The 21,538-nt window shown below is 51.2% G+C and overlaps 1 protein-coding gene across 1 annotated transcript in view; it reads left to right on the top strand.

Annotated features, from left to right (window-relative positions):
* The window catches only part of LOC149857436 (uncharacterized), a 38,775-nt gene extending 19,262 nt beyond the window's left edge, over window positions 1–19,513 (top strand). The window contains exons 3-6 of the mRNA XM_090063320.1: window positions 12,715–12,902; window positions 14,733–14,891; window positions 15,920–16,030; window positions 17,178–19,513. Coding sequence (XP_089919446.1) covers window positions 12,715–12,902; window positions 14,733–14,891; window positions 15,920–16,030; window positions 17,178–17,291 — 572 coding nt within the window. The 3' untranslated portion in view covers window positions 17,292–19,513. The remainder of the gene's footprint in view (window positions 1–12,714; window positions 12,903–14,732; window positions 14,892–15,919; window positions 16,031–17,177) is intronic.
* The last annotated feature ends 2,025 nt before the right edge of the window (window positions 19,514–21,538 follow it).

The following is a 21,538-nucleotide window of genomic DNA, read 5'->3' as shown; positions in this document are numbered from 1 at the left end:
TTTTTTTAAAAAGTGTTGGCCATGCTGAATAAAACAAAGCTAAAATTAGAAAACTGGAAAACAAATTAAATGCAATCCAAACTAAATTATTGGGTCCAAACTAAGGTGCGACCGGAAAAACTAAGGGCACATGTGCCCAATGCCTGCTCTGACATGTTGTAATCTGAATGCATTGGAGTAGACTCAACTGATTAATCAAGTCTGCTGGAGTGTTCCAATTAAAATGCTCCAGCAGCCTCAGTGTCACGTGTATTCAGAATCCCATCACTTCAAAATGGCAGCAGGAGTGCTTAAACTAAAGCTGGTCAAACAAGCTTTAGTTAAAGTGTTCCAACTGCCATTTAGAAGCCCAGGATGTTGAATACACAAGATATTGCAGACATTTAATTAAAGCGGTTCCCAAGAGCCACTCTAATTAAAATGCTGCACTCCCTCCACCTACCCTAGAGCATGTGTAAAGATGCCCTAAATTTTTAAAACACCAAAAATATAAAAACAGCTGAAGAAAAGTTGGAAAAAATTACTGAAATTGCAAAACAAAAGCCAAAACCACATATCACAATAAATCATGCTCTAACAGAAATAATCATATTTAAATTATTCCACCAAACAAATCAATCCATTCACATAAACATTTGATTAAATTAAAATTGACAGCTTAATAAAAAATATTCAGATAAAATCAACACTAGTATCAACATTTAAGAAACAACTAAATGTAACTTTTGGGCAGCAAGTAAATAACAAAAAAAATAATAAGCAAAGCTATCAAAGATAAGTTCTAAGGTAGAACTTGTAAGCTTAAAAATAAACACATTTTTGTATTTATATGTGGTGGAATCGCTGAGCCATGGGAGCCTGGTGGCAACAGTGGAATCCCCATGCCCCTGCCACAGCCGGCGGTGCCAAGGCATACCGAGCCACCGGAGCATGGTGGCAGTGGCAGAATCACTGCGCTGCAGATCCTGTCAGCAGCCCCATGGCATGCTGAGCCACAGGAACATGGAAGCAATGGAGGGATCACCATGCTGTGGGCCCTACTGGCAGCAGCATGGCACGCCGAGCTGTGGGAATGTGGCAGTGGTGCAGGTTCACCATGCTGCAGGGCTTACCCGTGGTGCTGCGGCATACTGAACTGCAGCCAACAGGGCCAAGGACACCTGAAAAAGAAAAGAAGCTGGCACTGACGTGGACACACTTTATAAGCATGTGCTGATGCTGATTTGCCAGCAGAGGCAGTGGGGCAGAGCTAACAGCCCTACACCCCGGTCTGGTAGGAGGACCAGAAGGAAGCTCCTGGCAGCCAAGGGAAGGCTGCAGACAAGATCTAGGTCCTGGGAGGGATGATTGGTGGAAGCTTCTGAATGAGGAGCTGCCCATACTGGCTGATTCAGAGGAGTCAGGCTACTTACCTAGAGAAATGAAGTGGAAGTCTGGCCACGGAGAGTGGAGCCAAGGTAGTGGCAGATCTGCAGGACAAGATGAGAGAGACAACTGGTAAAAAAAACTGCATCTGTGTCCAATGGTGGGCTTTCACCCCAAAGTCACACCCCTATCTGTGGTAGAGGCTTGTCTCTATTGTTCTATGTGTCATCAATCTCTGGAGCTCATCGCCTGTCTGAGCTGGGTTTTTTTCCTTTCTTACTCTGTCTTCTGCACCAAGACAATTTTAGGACCTCGGCTAAGAGGCCGAAGTCCACTGCGATGTCTTGCTGGACTCTCCCACACGCCTGCAATCTCATCTGCCACAACTTGTTGTTATAAGAGAAAAATAGAATGCCAGGGCATGTGGGCTTTGGCTCTTGCAATTTGTCTTAGTATAGTGATGGCTCCACCAAGCCCTATACCCTCGCCACTTCCACCAGGTGTTAATTCAGTCATCTCCACAATCTGCCTTTGAGCAGTACAAAACGCTCTGTGGGTCTCTAGGTCTGGCCAATCAATATCCCCGATGGACCCGGTTGTACCTCGCCCAGCTGGAACATGGCACAGACCTGCCATTAATTCTAGCCAGTTCTTTTCTTGGCCTATTGTCCTGATAGTTGCAAACGCACTATGTGGGGTGACTTCCCTCTCACCCTAATGAAAAGGAGAACAAAAACAAACTGGCACTTCTTCTGCCCTTACGTTCCCAACTTTGTGGTATCCTTTTTCTTCAGCCCTGCTATTAGGGTCTTTACGGTACCTTCTAACTGCCTCGCGGCAGTTTCTGTTTCTCTCCAGGCGTTTCCTTCAGGGTTCTCTCCCCTGGCAGGTCCCTCCACAGAGTTGCTTTCCTTAAGCTCAGTCTCCCTTGCTTCCTCAGCGCCTCTGGCTCTCCCTGCTATCTTGCTGCCTGAGTCTGTCACTTCCAGTTTCCTGTGTCCCCCTTTTTCCTGCCCTGCGTTTCCTTTTATCCTGGAGTTCCGGCTGACTCCCCCTCCCCTCCTGAAATACTGAGTGAAGAAGGAGCCCTGTGGAGTTCTTTGCAATACAGTTGGGACCATTTTACTTCTCTGGGGCTCGTCTCTTTCCTCACACTGTGGAACACTGGAGTTGCAACAGGTTGATGACAGGCAGGGTGTAGGGGAGGTGGAGCACCAATGACCTTGCGCTAATGATCAGATCCAACACAATACTGCTGAGCCAGCGTTAACAACATTCCCCAAAATTAAAGTTCCATCAAGATGTGGCAGGAGGGAAGCATTGGTGGTCTCGGTAATTGGTGCCAGAGGTCAAACTGTCAGGCTGCAAGACCGCAGTTAGCTCTGTGTGATTAGAAAGGCATAAGCTAGGAGCACAGGACAGGCACAGCAAGTTACATTATAAAAAAAACAAATGTTCCAGTTCTTAATGTATCAATATTAATGATCAATATTAGAAGCCAATATTTTTGGCAGATGTGCTACAAAATAAGCCCCCCACCATCACCAACTGATACTCCATCCCTTTTCCCTGCCTGATCTGCTCTGCTTTCTGCTATCTGCACTATCTGTTGCTGTCCCTCCTAATCTTTCCCTGATCTGCCATGTGCCACACACAGAGGCTGTCTATGCCACTTGTAACACACATACTGCAGGTTGGCCACATTTGATCTATCATGTACTAGAGATTTCTTCAAATGATACACAAAGTAATGTGATATGGTGCTGTACATGTTAGTCATTCACCCAGTGGTGACTGCCTGTCATGAAAAGATAAAAACCATAAAAGTATTACTTGGTTCCTACCAAAGAAATCCACGAGGTGGAAATTGTACAGGTAAAAATCCTTGTTACAAACTGTGATGTCTGCGGGCATCACATGTTGTACGGCCTGTTGGGGGAGTAGCCCTACCCCTCAACTTGCCTGCCATGACTTTGATGTGAAACTATCAAGAGAAGGGGTTCAGTGTAGATCTTCCTGGGAGGGCCGCCTGACAAACGGCAGTACTCACGATTGTTTGGTGCGCTGTTCCATGGGGCTCCGCCTCCCCTACACCCCATCCACTCGCCAACTGGATGCGATGTTTGTAGAGTGAGGATCTCGGCCCCTGCAGGGTTGCCCGCAGCTAGCTTCGGATGGGGTTCCCCATCAGCGTGGATGCCAATGGCTCTTCTCCCTCTGGCTCCGAAACATGGCCCACCTTCTCTGGGCTCTTTGGTTTCCCCTTTTCCTTTTTATTTTTCTCAAAAGAAATATTCGCCTGGAGGGGAGAGAGCTATGGAGCTGCCTTCTTGATCCCAGCCTCCTCCAGGGGGCTCAAATGCCTCCTCTGCCCTGCTCCCTACAAGGAGCTCAAGGGCTTCCCTTAGCTTGGCTTCTGGGGGAGTGTGATGGCCAGAACCAAAGAAATTAATAAGCAATAAATATGTGCTTCTTGGAGGCATTTGGAACTTTTGTCTAATATGCAGCTTGTATTTTTGTAACCCTCAAATGTAACTTGTAACTGTTTGTGGAACTGACTAGGCCTCAAAGACAAAGCTATAGCTGTGAAATTACCTGACCTAATAGTTCTTTCTCACTCAGAATTTAGCCTTGATGATGATTGTCCCGGGACCCGAAGGGGCCGAGAAGACTTACCAGGAGAGCAGGACGCCATGGTGGAGGGAGAGCCTGCGCGGCTCATTAGCCACGTCTATGTACAGCTACGGCCAGCACCTGATGGTGACGTCAGCCGCCGGCCGGGAGATTTAAAAATGGCAGCCACCACTCTGGCGGTGGCAGATGGAGAGGGGAACAAATGGCTGGCAAAGCCATCCCCAATGACAGCCCAGCGGGACAAGAGCTGCCGAGCTGAAGTGCTGGAGAGTCCAGTAGCCGGGAGAAGAGGCGGAATGGCAGGATCACTGGCAGAAAAAGCCTGCAGTGCCAGATCAGGTGAGCAGCGGAGGATCAAGACCACCCAGGAAGATCCCGAGCCACAGGAAGTAAGTGCCATGGCGGTGGGTGCGGGAAGCACCGAAGAGGGGCGTGAGGCTGAAGGCTCGCCCGGTGGGAAAGATCGGGGCGGGATCGCCGCCTAGAATAGAAGGCAGTGATCGAAGGATATGGGGACAGCGCTATATATATATATATATTCGTCCCGGAGACATTTATTCCCAAGGCCAGACCATAGGGGTGCTGGTGGTAGGTCAGGGAGGTAGGCCTTATGGAAGGATCACTTTGAGGTAGTACACTGCTGATGGTGTAGGGTGACGGATCAGTGGTGGGAATTACACAGTGTTATAGGGCTGGGACATCTATACTGGCGGGGAAGGAGTCTGACGGCCCATCACGGAGCAGGTGGAGACCACAGGTGGCATGAGGCCAGGGTGTAGGGGTGGCAGGAGCCCCATATGTAGCCGACGAAGCCAACCCGGGACACCGAGGGACCTGTGAACTAGCCCCGCCCCACTGGGATAACAGCAAAGTCGTGGCAGGCAAGAAGTGGGGTTGGCAAAGCAGGTATACAACCAAACCTAGTAACACCAGTGCTTGGTGAAGAGGGGTCACCAAAGCAGGGTGCCAGATTACTAGGCGGGATCTACAAAGGCCCATCAGGGACAATGATAAAAACTGGATTCAACTACCCAGCTTATCTAGTACATTTTAAAAAAGGACATCTCAAAAAAGCATAGTCAGAGAGTTTTGAAGGGGCTGGATTTAAGCGAGGTAATGTTAATTTTAAATCTGAAGATGTTGTGTTGCAATTTGCTTATTGGATAAACCCAATCTTGGGCAGTAACTTATTATAATAATTTCTAACACCTTTTAACCCCATAGGATAACAGCTATAAAGCAATATTATGAATGGCTACATAACTAAAAAATTAGCATAATTAGCATATAAAAGAACACACACATCATAGTAACTCTCGGGAAGGACGGAACAGAAGGGTCATTGCTGTCCCAGACCCCACGGATATCTCTTACTCCCTGTGAGAGTGAGACCAGATCCTGACTGAGGGGCTTCCACCGGTGTCCTTTGAGCAGCCCAGTTCAGAGACATCTGACTTTGCTGATTCAACTTGCTGTGCATCTTCTAACCGAGGGACTATCGATAAGTTACTAACCAAGTGGGAACTCTTAGTTAATTTCTTCATCTGTTTTATTATCACTGTCAATTTTAGTCTGTATTGTTATGTTGTCTGCTTATTAACTTAACCTTTTTATTAACTATTATATATGCAAACTATATCTTTTGTTGTCATAAGTAAAATTCATTCTTTTTTGTAAGTGAAACTTGTCATTTCTTTCCTTTCCAACATCACCTTCCTGATCTGGAACCAAATAGCCCAGTGGCTAATAAAGTTGCAGTGCTCAGTCAGTCTGCAACTAAATTGATATACTCACAGTGCCCAGCTGGCCTGTGACAGAGGAGGTGGACAGCTTCCCCTGCTCTGCCTCCTGCAGGGGGCTCAGAAGTTTCCCCTGTGTGGTGTGCAGGAGCCGCACAGGCTGTGCCGTTCCTCTTCTGCGCTGGAGCCTCAGCAGCTCTAGCATGCTGCCCACCAGTGCGTTCTGTCTCTGACTCCTTCCCTTCACAGGGACTGCCGGGGCTTTTAAACTTCTGTGCGGCGGCCAGTACAGCTGCCGCGATTGGTCCAGCCATTCCCCACGCAGGGAACAGCTGATTAAACAGCTGGCGTAATGCCGGCTCACGTGGCTGCGGCCATGGTCCCAGTTCCTGCGCTGCCAGGCCAGCAGGAGGTAAGTTTTCCCTGTGGGGGGCCCATTTCAGGGTTTTGGGACCTGCAGAGCTCGCCTCCGCCCCTTTGAAGCCCTGTGGGGGCGTGTCACCGCCACACAAAGTTACCTAATTTCCTGTGTAATTTCCAAGCAACCCTTAAAATTTATAATTAACTTCGGATAAATCTCTCTCAATAAAAGTGGTAACTCCACTTTAAAAATACCTATTCAGAGTAGCTTTTGTGACTAATATATTTTCTGGCTTTCCTTTTCTGACTAACATATTTAAAGAACTTATTTTTGTCTTCAAGATTAGAAACAAATGTCACCAAGCTGAGCCTTTTTCCACCCCTCCTGGGTCTCTTTATCCTTCAGTCTGTCCTTCTACAGCACCATGTCTACCTGCTGCTGCTGCTGCATGTCTTTACCTTTACCGTTTCCCCAGCTGCTCCACTGCAGAGTGCTGGAAAGTGGTCACTGCCTTCAGTTTGTTCTGCTTGAATTCTGAGGACCCTCATTCTTCTAGTAATCAAATACTGCCACTTCTCTTCTTTTCTCTTTGGCATCTCTGGTGCCAGCTTCTCATTATTCCAGTCCTGGAAATCTTCATTTTCCCTGATAACAAGCAGAGTGGATACCTGTACATCTGGTCCTTCAATTTTTTCATCCAAGATGGATACCAACTTATATTTGGTACCAATGAAGTGACCTTGAGTCTCTGGGAGCAAATCTACACATGAAATTGATGTGGCTGAATAAACTCTGGTGCAGTTCCAGCTGGAGTTTATTGCTTCAGGGTGCCACGTTTGCATGTGCACCTGGGACTGCAGCATGTTGAGCCAGAGAAGAGTAGCCCCAGCTGGCAGGAGGCCCTTGGAGTCAGCCTGGCAGAGCAGGGCTGCTCCAACCCAGATCACCATGCTGTGGAGGGGCTGGATGGGGCATGGGGGTGCTTTTGTGCAGGTCTAGCTGGCAGGCAACTCTTACACTGAAGCACCCTCATGCCCCAGCCAGCCCCATCAGCATTTGCATTTGCATGTGCACTGCAGTGGAGTAAATAACTACACCATAGAATAGTACTTGTGTCTGGCTGTACTATCCTACGGCAGAGTTTATTAGTTTACTCTGTCCTAATAGCACCACACATGTAGATGGTGATGTTTTACTGCTGAGCTAGTCAGCTCTAGAGTAAATGTCTCATGCAGACACACCCTGGGAGGAACACAAACATGGCACGTCCTACACAAGTAACAACTGCTGATCCAGTCTCCATTTATGCCTCCTGCATTCCCTGGAGGGCACCTAGGTTGTAGAGAACAAAACAAAGAAAGAAAAATACTCCTGTGCGCACACATGCACACTGAACATCCTGCTCCCTGGCTCCCTCCTATAGCGAATTTCCAGGGAAATCCACTTAGTTAGCTTTTTCACTGCCAGCTGGGGACATCAAATAAAGTTCCCATCTTCAGGTACAATCTAATTTCTGTAAACAAAAATAATCCAGAATAAATCAGAGGAGCCAGATCTTGCTACAAAGCTGCTTTCTAGGAGCTTTCCCCACATAGAAGCCCCTTACAGTGCCCTACCCATTTCTTACAAGTCTCTCTCCCAAGGAGGCTGCTTGCTGGCCTTTCACTTGGGGACCAAAGCACCTGTAAGCTATGACCTGAGCCTCTGGTTCATTATCTGGGAGATAGCTAATTAAGTGTCTGTGAGTAAGGGCTGTCCTACCTAGCAATAACTATCCACAAATGGCTTAGAGAAGACCTGTCAGAAGCCTTCCCAATGGTTCAGAGCAGGGGTTCACAACCTTTTCTGGCTGCAGGCTAGGATGACCTACCCCAGATCAAAGAAGGGTGGGGGGCAGAACCTTGCTACCACCTTCTTATCGCTGCAGCAGCAGTGGGAGAGCACCTGCAGCTGAAGCTCCTTACCACTGAATGCTGTCAAAGCCCCATGTCTGCAGGCCAGATTCAATGGTTCCACAAGCTGTAGGTTGCTGACTGACACCTGATCCAGAGTACTGGCATTGTCTCCCATCATTGATGGATGCTCAGAGATCTCCAAGTCTTCTCTGACACAGTTCTGGGCTCTGTGTACTGGGGTGGGGGAGCAGTGGATGTGATATACCTTGATTTTAGTGAGGCTTTTGATACTGTCTCCCATGGCAATCTCATCAGTAAGCTGAAGAAATACAGTCTAGAAGAAAGTACTGTCAGGTAGAAACATGACTACCTGGATCATCATGCTTAAACAGCAGTCAGCAATGGTGGGTGGTTGGTTGGGAGGAGGTTTCAAGCAGGGTTTCCCAAAGGTCTGGCCCTGGCTCCAATATTGTTTAACCTTCATTAGCAATCTAAAAGATGACACTGAGTGCAACTGAATGGAGTTTCAGACACTCTGGGGGGTAGAATTAAGATCAAGAATGACTTTGATAAACTGGAGAAATGGTATGAAATTAGTCAAATGAAATTCAGTGAGGACAAGTACCGTATCCTGTACTCAGGGTGGAATAATCATATGAGCAGTGGGTATTTACAGGTAGTGCCCCCCTGGAGTTTCCCTCCTCAGCAGACTAAAGTTTACATTCATGAATCCTTATGCACGACTCCTACACACCTGTGCTGCCTCTCAATATTACAGACTGCACAGTAAAACACCTGGTGGTCCTCCTCATGAGTAGGGTGGCCATCACAGAGGACAGTCTGGTTGTCCTCTGTCCTCTGTTGATACAAAACCGGACGCCTTTATGTATATGAGGTTTCTTATCAACAGACGACAAGAGGACAGTGTAGTAGAAAACTAGAATGTCCTCTCTGATGGCCACCCTGTCACAAGGGACCCTGGACACACCATGTCTACTCCAGCACAGGCAGCCTGTCAGAGCCTCTGCTAAGGCCTGGCGGCGAGGAGCAGTTTGTGGTGCAGGGCCCCTCAGGGCACAGGCAGCAAGTCCTGGTGTGCTCCCCACCTCTGGCCTTGTTTGGCAGCCCAGAGAGCCCACACCAACACCTGCACCGCCAACTCTGGGTATGCAGCCACAGCAGGGAGGACAGGCTGGGAATGGTGCCAGTCATGAACAGCTCCAGCTCCCCCTTAGAAAGGGGTCACTGCTAAAGCACCCAAGTGCCATGCCTCCACACCCTGGGACACTGCAGGCACCACCTCACCACCAGCAGGGATTGAGTTGGACCACCAGGACCGCCTTCCATGCCCATCTGATAAGCCCCACACAAGGAGGAGGTGGAAGGGGGTGCCACAGACACCTGTACCCACACCAGTTCACCCAGCCACCCCCAGGCTGCACACCTGGAGCCATGGGCCCCATGGGTGGGGGTAGCTCCCCCCCACTCCCTGCCTCTGCCCTCCACCGACCCTGCCTGGGTGAGCCACCACCTGACCGCCCCCCCGCCCCCCCCCCCCGAGTTTTCTCCCTCAACACACGGGGAGACGGGAGGCTGTGCAGAACTTTATTAAACAGCCAGCGCCCTCCCAGATAGGCAGCCAGGCTGTTTAATAAACAGGCAGCCAGAGAAACTCGTTGATGGCAATGGTGATTTCCTCAGTCATGGGGGTTAGGTACTCATAGCACAGGCAGAGATACCCCTCCAGGCAGCAGCGCATATTGCAGGGAAGTGCAGGCTTCCCTGGGGCGCCATCGCAGCTCAGGGCCCCGCACCAGGTTCTCAGCTGTGCTCAGGGCACCAGGGCAACCAGCAGCAGTATGGCATAGTGGGTCAGGTACCCTTCAGTGTACTCGTACAGTCCATGATGGCACACCCAGGGGACTCTCAGCAGGGGCGTTTTTGGGGTGCGTCATGCACAGCAGAGGCCCTGGCCTACGGTACCTCTCTGGAGGGGACCACCAGGAGGAGTGGGGGGCATGCCACCAGCTATGTGTCCCAGCCAGGTAGGAGCCCCTCACCTCCCAACCCCAGGGACCACAGGCCTGGCACCACAGGAGCAAACTGCCTGGCCTGTAGGTAGAGAAGTGGGGGGAGATGGTTCTGAGCTGCCATAGCAGCTGTCTGCAGGAGCCAGCCCTGCCCTACCTCAGGTAGGGGTCCAGAAAGGCAGGGTGCCTGCAGCAAGCGCCAAGCAGGCCACCTACCCCAGTGGATGGAGTGGGGACAGAGGGCTCAGCCTGTGGCAGGAGCCACCCAGCCAACTTGTCATGGTCCCTGGGCACCTCTGCACTCACAACCTCCAATCTGAGCCCAGGCAGCACACAGCCCCTTGGTATGTGCATACTATCTCTGAAATGTTGCGAACTCTCACAAAGAGCCTCTCCGTCCTTGCTCTGGAGATCCAGCAGTGGCACAGAGGGGAGAAGCACCAGCTGCTAGCAGGGACGCATCTGCAAAGACGCTGCCACCATCAGCTAGCGCCCTCTGCATGCGCCATCTCCACCAGCAGTGCATGCAAGACCACACCCTGCTGGCCTGGCTGGCCTGGCTGGTCACCCTGCTGCTGGCCTGGCTGGTCACTGTGGCAGAGGAGTGGCTGGCAGACTCATAAGCCTGACACACCCAAGACATGGAGCACAAGTGGGAGAGAGACCAGAGGACCATGCCTTCCAGGACAGGCTCCTCACCTTCGAGGAGAGGCACACTGCCCTTCTTGAGAAGATGATCAAGGCACAGGGGCATCAGGCTGCTGTAGTGGTCCAGACAGTGGAGGCGGCGAAGGAAGACCGCTGGGTGCTGGACACCATCCTGGCCCTGGCGGTGACCTTCATACTGCCCACAGCCCAGTCCCTGGCCTGAGCTCTGCCTGCCCCCTGGCAGCCCAGCCCCTAGCCCAGGCCCATTGTCCCCCTGGCAACCACCTGCTGCCCAGCACCAAGCTCCCCAGTGGGCTTGGGATGAGGTGCAGCACCACCTGCAGCAGCCAGGATCCCCTGTCCCTGCTCCTGAGCCAGGTACTGCCATAACCAGGCCCCCCACCTGAGGCACTACTCTCTCAGACACCATGCAGTCCCATGACTGGGAGCTGCCCACAGTGGGGTCAGCGCCGTACGTGGGCCCTGTTGGGCCCAGCCCCATGATGGAGGAGAGGGAGCAGGCAGCACAGCCTGAACAGCAGCCTCCCTCACCCCCAGCCTGCCAACCTCACCACAGCATCCACACCTGTGGTGGTGTGGCCAGAGGCTAGGGTGCTGTGCTCCTCTCCCTGGGCTCTGCCCTGTAGGTGCCTCCACCTCACTGTCCGCCCCATGGGAGGTCACACATGACATTGTATATAGTTGTACAGGGAAGAGGGTGCTTTATTGATGGTGGGGTTAGGGGTGGGGTCTGCTGTTGGGGAGGGAGAGCGGGAGGGAGTCTGTTCTTGGGGAGAGAAATATAAACTGCTGCTTGAAACTGTCTGTAGTGTGCGTGGTCTTGGGGTTGCCCTGTGGTTCTGAGGCCCATGGGTGGCCTCTCAGGCACCTGACTGAGGGGGGAGGAGGTGTTCCCTGTCAGGCTGAGCCTGCCCCCACTGTAGCCCCCTACCAGCCTGAGCCTGATCCCCTCACCCTACCCCCACAGCAACTACCTGAAGCTCCCCCTGGCTGCTGCAGGGGGGGCAGAGCAGAATAGGAGCATGTCTGGATCTGTCTACTCCCATAAGGAGCAAATCTGTGCCCGAGAGGGTACACATGTAGACATGTTCCCAAGGATGGCTTACTGCACCTTATTTTACTCTGCAGCAAGTCTAAATCACATTAATAACATATGCATGTGGAACAGTGGAAAAAGCCCTGGTCATACCCAGTTCACTGTCCCTTTCAGCATCCACTTTCTGCCACTTTGTGACACAGGGTACTGGGCAAAATGGATCTATAGTCTGACCCAGAACACGGCAGTTCTTATGTTCTTGAATCCAGGGGCAACATGTAGAGGGTGCATGCAAGTACACGTGTACCTCAAGCATGGTGGTGCACCCCCCGAAAAAGGTGCCACTGACAGTGTCAGTGGGGCCTGCAGGCAGTCACCACTTGCCACCCCACTGCCAACACCACCAGCGGCATCTGCAGGTGGTCCATGATGCCACCGGCAGTGGGTATAGGTGGTTGCCGACCCTTGGTCAGCACTTGCCACCCCTATCCCCACCACTGACAGCACCAGCAGCATCTGCAGGAGCTCCCAGTTTATCACTGCCATGTTCCTGCCACTCCCAACACTGCCACCATGCTCCTGCCACCTCCGTGCCCTCCCAGCTGCCAAGGACATGCACTGTTCATGCTTGGATCCGTCCTACCATGCCAGGGGTGTCAAACCCCTGCATCTTCTGCTTCTTCAGCTGAGGATGCTGCTAGATGGAGCAGCGGTGTTGGTCCAGTCCCACCATCTGTTAGGCCTTGTCTCATCTAGTCTCTGGCACCAATGTAGGATTGCTTTCTTCAGCAAATTCTCTAGAGTTGTCTTGAGCCTGGTTTTAAACTTTGTCCCCAGTTGCTCGCTGTAGCAGTCCAGTCACCTCCCTTGCAGAGAGCCAGGACATGAGGTCACTATGGTGCCAGTCCCTCTGGAGTATTGTGGAGGGTGTGACTGCTATAGTTTGTTTGAACAGTCTCCTCTTCACCCTTTTGTTTCCTTGCAGATGCAGTAAACTTGGCCACCATAAAAGCAGCTGTACAGGTGGTGGAGTCCCAGCTGAATGGAAGGGGCTTGAACCTGCTCATCAACAATGGAGCAATCAATTCCCATGACTCACTGCAGTCAGTGGCACAGGAGCAGATGCTGTCTGTGTTCAATACCAATGTGGTTGGTCCTCTCCAGGTGGCCAAGGTATGTACACCCTCCTTGGAAGAGCCAGCCTTAAGGAAAGTGGTGCCCTGGGTGAACTTGTATTTTGATGGCTCCTTCATCCAGCCCAGAACGCTTCCCCATTCTGCCCCAGGGGTCACTTCGGCCTTGCCTTGGTCATCATGTCCCCTTTCCTCTCCCCACTCTTTCATGTGGCCCTGTTGGGCAGAGGCAGTGCCATGCTCCCCCTGCTGCTTTCCACCTCCCCCCTCCCCTGCAACCCAAAGACTGCTTGGAGCCTGAGCTGCAGAGAGACATGGCTGAAGGGGAAACAGTTGGGGTCACAGGGTCTCCAGAGTCTTGCGTGGATGTCACCAGCACCCTCCACTAGCATGGCTCCTCATGAAAGTGGCATGGGCAGCCCAAGGCAGATGAGGCAGGGACTCCCTGCACGAGCCCTGGCGCCAATCCCAGCCCTCACCTACCATGCTTGCCAGCCCTGTGGTCATTGCCCATGGCAAGGGAGGGCCAGAGCTGGCTGGAGCAGGTGAGGCAGACTCAGTGGCTGCATGTGGGGCCCCTTTCCTTGGCCTGGATGAGTAGGGAGTGGGCAGGGGCTGCAATGACTGGTGCAGAGTGCAGCCTGTTCCTGCCTTCTGGGCCAGGGATTCCAGCAGGCAGGAGCTGAATGAGTGGCACTGCTGTACCGCTCTCCCCCGACCTCCGTGGTGACACTGCAGGGACCTGGCTGGGGTGGGGGCTTCTGGCTTCACAGTTGGTTCCTTCCCAGCCAGCAGCCCATACCAAGCTCCTCCTAAGCAGCAGCTGGAAGTGGGGTGGCAGAGATTGGCCAGAGCAGGGCAGGGTGCCTCCCCCTGAACATGGTGCCCTGAGCAATTGCCCACATCATCCACCTCTAAGGCTGGCTCTACTCCTTGGCACTTACTTTACTAGGGGATGTTTGGAGAGGTACTTACCACGTCAAGGTTTTAGATCACCTGGGGTTCCCCCAGCATCTGAAGCCGCCTATCATTTATAACAAGTCTTATAAAGAGGGGAAAGGGAATATGAGTCATGAAGCTGTTCATTATCTCTTTTACCCACAAGCAGAATAAATAACAGTTGAGGCTAGGCAGGTGTCAAACTCAAGTACCAAAGACCATCAAGGTCATCTCCATAGGTTCATAGTGCCAAGGCCAAATATCAGATGAGAGGAACATTCAGTATTTACAGTCACTGCCTCAGGGATAAGAGATGTTGGGAAGACTGATGCTGCCTCCCTGCATGTCCCTTGAATGGGGAGTGGCTTTCTGATTCCTGTGTTTGCTTTTTTATGATGCTGACTGCACAGTAGCCCAAGACAACTGCGCAGTAGCATTGCATCACAGTTTCTGCCACACGACGTTACTGCACAGTCGTCTCAGGCTACTGCACATTCGGTGTCTCGTGTAAATGCAGCCTTAATTTCCTCATGGCAGGACCCCCTCCCTCTATCCCACAGGCATCTCATTTCTTACTCTAACTCACAGACTGTAAACAGCCTCCCCCCAGCTCTCACTGCCCAAACACCTCCCCCACCTCAACCTCTGGCTACCTCCTGCCACCTCAGTTAAACATGTTATCTGCTCTGACTTCTGCCTTACTGGCCCTCTGCTTCCCAGCTTTCTTGCCTGGAGTCTACCCAAGGGATGCTGCCAGGATCACCTTTGTCTGCTATCATTCTGATCTTGTCTTACAGTTTTCTGCTCTCCTTCGTCTATCAGTCGAGCCCAGGGAGAAGTGAGGTAGACCCTCAACGTTCTCTATGTTCAAGCTCGTGTATCTATTTTACTATGCTGGCAAAGACATGACTTGTGGTTTAATTTGTGTTAGGAATTTCTCCCCCTGCTGAAGGAGGCAGCAAAGGAAGCCAACGTGGAAGGACTGAGCTGCAGTAAGGCAGCAATCATCAACATGTCCAGTTTAGTGGGTTCCATTGAACTGGGTTTAGGAATACTGGAAGCCCCCATGTACTCTTACAGAGTCAGCAAGGTAAGTTGCCTGGTGGAGTTCTCTTTTTCATTCCTCCTTTGAAAGTATCAGGATACCTGGGTAGCCTTCAAGACAAGTCCCTATGGAAGGACACGGAAAGGCAAATGAGGCAGAGGGGGTGTGGTGCCGGGGCTGCACCTCCCTTGTGGACTGGATCATCCTGCTGAGGACTTTTTAAAAGCAGAAGGCAATCCTGGTTCCTCCACTTCCTCTGTCCCCTCACCTGCCCTACTGTTTCCCTACTGCCACAGACCTGGGGAATCTTTAAAGGTGCTCCTATTTGCTCCAACTGGGCTGCAGGAGAACTGGGCTCACCTAGGGCAGTCACAGTGGCAGCAGCTTCCCATGCCTGCTCTTGGGGGGGAAGGGCAGCGTTGTGGATCCCACCCTGTCCCCCTTGCAGCTGCCGCTCTTCCCAGTTAAGACGAGCCCCGGCTTAGACAAGCTGGAGAGGGCAGGAATGGCTCCGAAACAGTGGGGAAAGCAGCAGCCACTGGAGGACAATGGGTGGAAAGGGAGGCAAGGGGACATGCCTCTGAGCACACAGAGGGAGGCAGAGATGCTTACCTGCTTTGACAACTTTAAAAAATCTCCAGAGGCTCCCTCAGTGTGGTCTGCCCGCACCTGCGGAAGGAGACTGGGAGCACCATGCGGATGGCTGCTCCTACATCCCCCTTTGCTAAATCCTGGATCTGCCCCTGTGTGTGTGTCTCCCAGTTCACTCCAGTTCGTTATACCAGTATAATTCCAGAGAAGTTCCAGTAAATGAATGCAGTCATTCCTCATTAACTCTGATCCAAGGAAGACTCAAATCCAGAACCTAAATATCCCATCTTTCTTGAAGGAAATATGATAGCATGTCCTCACAGGAGAGTTTTTTCATAATAAAATTTGATGTCCAAACTCTAAGCCCTCATAAGCTTAAGAACATTCCTCTATCCCCAACATAAGTTTGTCTGTTTCCCTGACCTCTGGCTGGCATACTGCGCTAGGAAGGAGCCCTTGCAGACATGTGGCTTATTTTTTAGGCTGCTCTGAACATGGTGACAAGGTGCCTGGCTGCAGAGCTTCAGGAAGTTGGGATTCTGTGTACTGCAATCCATCCAGGCTGGGTGAAAACTGACATGGGCACTGAAAAGGTACTATCCAGAGTGGTGACAGGCAGGTGTGTTTCTAAGGATTTTCAGGTGTCTTTCTCCTGGCAAGCTTCCAGATGAGCAGCTCTGCATTCAGGCATTCATCTCAAATGAAGTACTTGGGGAGCTTAGGTTTCATCCTCCCTGCAGTGCCCATGCTTGCATAGATGGGCAAGCGCTGTCATGTGACTAAAGCCTCGGGACCTAGAGAATGCCTAATATACAAGTTGGGCTGCTTGGCTGGGCTGCTCCTGCTCAGTTCACCTCCACAACAGTTGTGACAACTCACTGATACTAAGTGACACTGCAATGCAGCCTGCAGGAAAGCATAGACAGGCAAGCCAGGAAAGCTCAGAAATGCAGCTCCAGTCTTTAACCCACAGGGGATGTAGCCAGAGTCCATTCCAGGAACACAAAAGGATCCAGCTCAAGTGTGCCCCTTAGAGTCCCCTCTGAGAGCCAGATTCTGTCCTCTTCACACACACAGACAAGTGCTTTGCTCCCTGGGTAATTCCAGTGAAATCCATGGAGCCTTCTTGGGGAGCAAGGTCTGACTGTGTGTGACTAAGAGGGACTCAGGAGGCCTTGACAGTTCAAATCAGGCATGGTGTGTTGTAATGCTGGACCAAACATCCCTGTTGCCTCTCTCTGTCTTTCATCAGGGGCAAGTTTGGTCCTATCTTACACACTTAGCTGGAGCCAGCTGGGTCCTTTCAGCACTTGGGGGTCCATATAATAATGGAAAAATCCTGACAGCACTAAGGGTTCATTGCCAGTCTATCATCCTGTGGGAGGAAGCTGTCAGTGAGGAACAAATCACTCAGGGACAATTTGAGCTGGTGGGCAAGTCTTCTATGGCAGGACCAGCCTGCATACATGAGGGGGTTATCTTGATCCAGCTCTTTCCCTGCGATGGGCAGCTTTGCTTTGCCTTCCCGTAACACAAACCAAGCCTTAGGCCAATATGCCAGGCCCTGGGAGGGTGTCCTCACCATACAGCCACCATGGCTGCTGCTACGTTGTCCCTGCTAGGGCTGGTACAGGAGCCTTGGACTGGGAAGCCTCTACCCCAGCAGCACCAAGTGCTCTGAAAGTAGTTTGGTGTGCCTCCAGACACTCCTGCTTCATGTACTGATCTTTCCTTCCACAGGCCCCTCTGATTGTTGAGTGCAGTGTGCAGGGCATCCTGAAAGTGCTCTCCAGCCTCTCACAGGCAACAACTGGTGCATTCCTAAACTGGGAAGGCAAGACAGTACCCTGGTGATTGCACTCCTGGCCTGAAGACTGCAACAGATGCTGTTACCATGAACACCAGGCTGAATGGGTGACAGCTCCTCGAATCCCCTCTCCCATAGCATCCCTTTCTCTCATTTCTTTAAGCTCTTGGCAAACTTCTCCCTCACGGGTCCCATTACCTTCTGTCTTTCCTTTCCTTTCAGCACAGCCCATTGTCATCTACCTTTGCAAATCTTGGATTAATTCCACAGTTCAACTGATTTTCCAAATTACTATCAAATGCTCTATTCACTATGATTCTGTCTCTCTCTTTCTGCTGCCTTCTACTTTGGTTGACAAGGCTTCATGAGACTTCACTGTGTCCATGAACAAACAGTGAGAAATCCCTGATCAGCAATGTTGCTCTCCATCCTATGTCCTGTGCAGCTTTCAAGAATAACTGGTACCTCCTTGGCCCAGGAGCCTGTTCCAGCACCTGCAATGTACTCTATACATGGCCTCTCTCCAGTCTGGTCCCAGCCCATGAAGCAAGTCAGAGATTTTGTGCTGCCTTCCCATTCCTATCTCCTGTCTTCATTTCCTGGCTTCTAGTGCATGTGCTGCCACTCTGACAATTTGTCCTGACACCAAAGTGATTGCTCTTTCCCAAGTGGTCCTTCCCACCTAACTTCACCCTTTGATTTTTCTCCATTTGTAAAAAGGATCTATCAGAGCTGCTATGCACAAATGTGCTGCTGAACCAGTCACTGGGGACGATGCAGTTGATCCATTGCCTGCCAAAAAGAAGCTCCCTCAGAACCTTCCCAGTCACTTCCATCCCTGATCTTCACACCTGAGTTCCACCTTCTCTTCTGTTTCCAAGTCCTACCTTGTCCTCTTCCAACCCAAGCCGCTAGCTGTCTCTTCCTCTCCTTCATTCAGCCATGTTGACATCACCTAGAGATTCCTCCATCAGTCCTTTCCTGAATGCTGGAGCTCCCCACCTTTTGGTTAAATCAGTGGTGCCCAAGTCATTCGGCACTGAGCAGAAGAGTGGCACAGAGCCAGTCTGCAAGCTGGATCTAGAGCACAGCGCTGTGGCATCTGTGCCACAGGGCTGGAATTTGGCAGCGGCAACCTTATTTGCTAGAGCTTCCAGAGCCACAGCTACCAACATTCCTCCTGTCACCAAATTTCCAGCCCTGCATGCAGCCCCATAGACAAGGTGGCATGACTCCATGTTCTGGATCTGGCCTGTGGGGTTTCCCCTGGTCAAGAAATGTAGTGGCAGGATGAAGCAATTAACCCTGCCACCACTCTCTACACTGCCAAATTTCCAGACCTGGGTGAGAGCCGTATGAGCCAAATGACATGGCCCCGTGGGCTAGATCTGGCCTGTGGACTGTATTTTGGATTAGTTTGCTACAGGTCACTTCTTTCCCCCGTGACCTAAGTGTGTTGGCAGTGGTGGTGGTTGTGCACCATTGTGTCCCTCTGTGATTCCCTCTCGTGGATCAAGTGCCAAATAAATAAACTCAGTGGATTGTAATTGGCAGGTAACATGGGACTAACACTGCAGGCACTCTCATTATGGCCCTTTCCTGCCTTAGAAGCCTGTTCAGTATGTAACCCCTGTGGCAGGAAGCCACATTTGTTTCTCCCCAGAATCTCTGTGTTGTGACAATTTGATTAGGATGGGCCCAGCAGAGGAGACACACCTTTACCCTGTCTCTTTAGGTAACCTGAGCTAGCTACATTCCTGAGGGAGGGGGGAACCTGCTCCCTCTGCCTACGTGACTAGTATCAGCTGCCTGGGTGAGGGGCTTCTACCTGGTGGGCTAGAGTCTGCCCGCCAGCTAGTGATGTATTTCAGATTGGCTGGCCGACAGCCAACAGGTGCTGGCCTCCATTGGATCAGGTGAATGAAGTCACAGGGGCTACATAAGTTAAGACTGCTCAGGAGGCGGGGGCAGCAGCCATGCCGGGGACTCAGACTTAGAGAGGAGCTTTACCATTTGAAACTGGCTCTCTCCCCCATAACTCATGAGGGAGGAAAGGCCTGCCTCCAGAGGGAATCTCCAACAGCCTCTGGATGATGCTTGTGAGTAAGCTACTCAACATCTGACTAGATATATAGCTGGGAGTAACTCAGATGCATGATCAAAAGGCTACCTCAGCCAGACTGTTTTGCTCTGTGGGATTTCTATGATATTGCTCTATCTTGTTCCCTATTTTCACCCTACCCTTGTAATCAATAAAGTTCTCCTTTGAGACCAGTGTAGGAGACTTATTGAGGGGTGGGTCTAAATTATGCCTGAGAGGACCCTCAGGTCTGCAGACTAAGAGGGACTTTCCTTCTTGGCCCCCAACTTGGGGAAGTGCCCCAAGTGCCTGAACTGGGTCGAGTACCCATAGGACTATTAGGCCTGTGTTTCCCCAAGGACAGAGGGCCGAGAGAGTCTCTTCTCGGGGTGGTGGCAGCTTACATTATGCCCAGGCTAGCAAGTGTGCTCCAGGAAGGGGGTCAGCCAGACGTGAGGCGCCCCTAGGGAGGCACTCGGAGCCTGGAAGGTGGTTGGTGCAATGAGGTGGGTGGCTCAACACAGGAGTGCCCCCTACTGGCCTGCCACAACCCTGACACACGGTGCTACCCACGTGTCACATCCAAGTGTTGGAAACATGGGGTGCCCAATAATGTAGGCCTCACTTGTCTCTCCTAGGAGCCAAAATGGGGCTTTCCATCAGGGAAGGCCCCTTTTACCCTTACAAACTCTTTGCAACTACATATATAATTATTTACAAATATTTAATTATGTACAATTTGATTATATACAGAATACGGTATAACTAAGGCAGATACAAATTACAAGTTGCTACCAAAACAACTCTATATATGTTACATAAAAGGGGCATTGCTGGTAGAAGGATAATTACTGGGGTGCCTACAGGGTTCACAAACCGATAATCTCTCAGGTGTGAACTAGGGTAAAGGAGAAGCATAAACAATTAAATGTTGAAGCACTAATAAATAAATTACTTAATATTTACAATATAAGCTATTGGATACTTAATTTGCAAGCACTACTAATGACCTTTATGCACCATGAATTTACACACATACACTTTTATACAAAGCCAAAGATGGAGGGGCGGCGGAGGGGGGACAACAATCCCCAACTTCTCCTGTTAGCACCATGGTGGGTCCTTTGTGGCTGGGGTCCTCTCATGTCAGCCCAGGCATCACCACGCTGCTGACAGCTGCTCCCACATCTGGGTCCCTGCAACACACAATGCACACTGCTCCAGGCTGCAGCCCCTGCACAGTGGGATGCACAGCTTGGGCTGCAGGCTAAAGCAGATACACTTCTCCCATGGGTGAACACACTGGGTGTGGCTCCTGTTGCCCACGTCCTCCCTTTAGGACACACACACACACACACACACACACACACACACACACACACACACACATACCCTGAATCTTGCCTCCACTTGTCTGAACACTGGGACATGCTGGGCTTGGCTTCAGCAGCTGCATGCCCCTCGCTTGAATTACACACACACTAACTGGGGGGCTTGCTTCCCCACAACAAGCAAACTCATGGGCTTCTCAGACAGCTGCCTGAGGGGATCAGCCTACTCCCTCCAAAGCCCCAGCTTGAGTCCGGGGACTGTGAGTGCTCCTCTGGCCCGTTGGCCACTGCCTCTGCCTCCGTCTCCCGCAGACTCTGGGAGAAAGTCACAGCCCTCTCCCTGCAGTGCCTCTCTTGCCCCCTTGCCCTCTCTATGGGTGGGGAAAACTCCCCACCTTTAAAGGGACCCTCCCAGCCAATTGAGAGGCTGGGATTTTCGTGGGCACTCCCTAACCGTCCCTCTCTGATTTCAGACCCCTGGCCGGGGTTATTCCATCCTGTCCCTTAAACAAGATGTCCCTGTCTGGGTCAGCGTCATTTTGGTCCCCGTTGGGACAAATTTCCTTTGCCCTAGTCCAGTGTCTCTGAAGTGATAAACCTCATTGTGGGACCCCCCTCCAGCCAGGTAAGTCACCATCAATGTCTGTTACAAGTATCTGAATTTTACCTGATGTTTCTGACTAAGCAAAGAAGCCCCAAAATTCTGCTTACAGAAGTGGCCTCTCTCCTGCCTCATCCCCGGTGAGTCACCACAGTGTAGAGCAGTGGTTCTCAACCTTTGGTACCTTATGTAGCCCTTGCTAATTGACACAGCAAAAGCAAAACCAAAAGTCCCACCGTGGCACTTCTGGTTTCAGCGCTGCGAGCCGAGTCCCATTTTTTA

This window comes from Crocodylus siamensis, chromosome 9 (genome assembly GCF_052110815.1).
Source record: "Crocodylus siamensis isolate JL-2025a chromosome 9, ASM5211081v1, whole genome shotgun sequence".
Classification (NCBI taxonomy): domain Eukaryota; kingdom Metazoa; phylum Chordata; order Crocodylia; family Crocodylidae; genus Crocodylus; species Crocodylus siamensis.
Note: the sequence above shows the minus strand (reverse complement) of the source record. Positions and strands in the feature narration are given on the sequence as shown.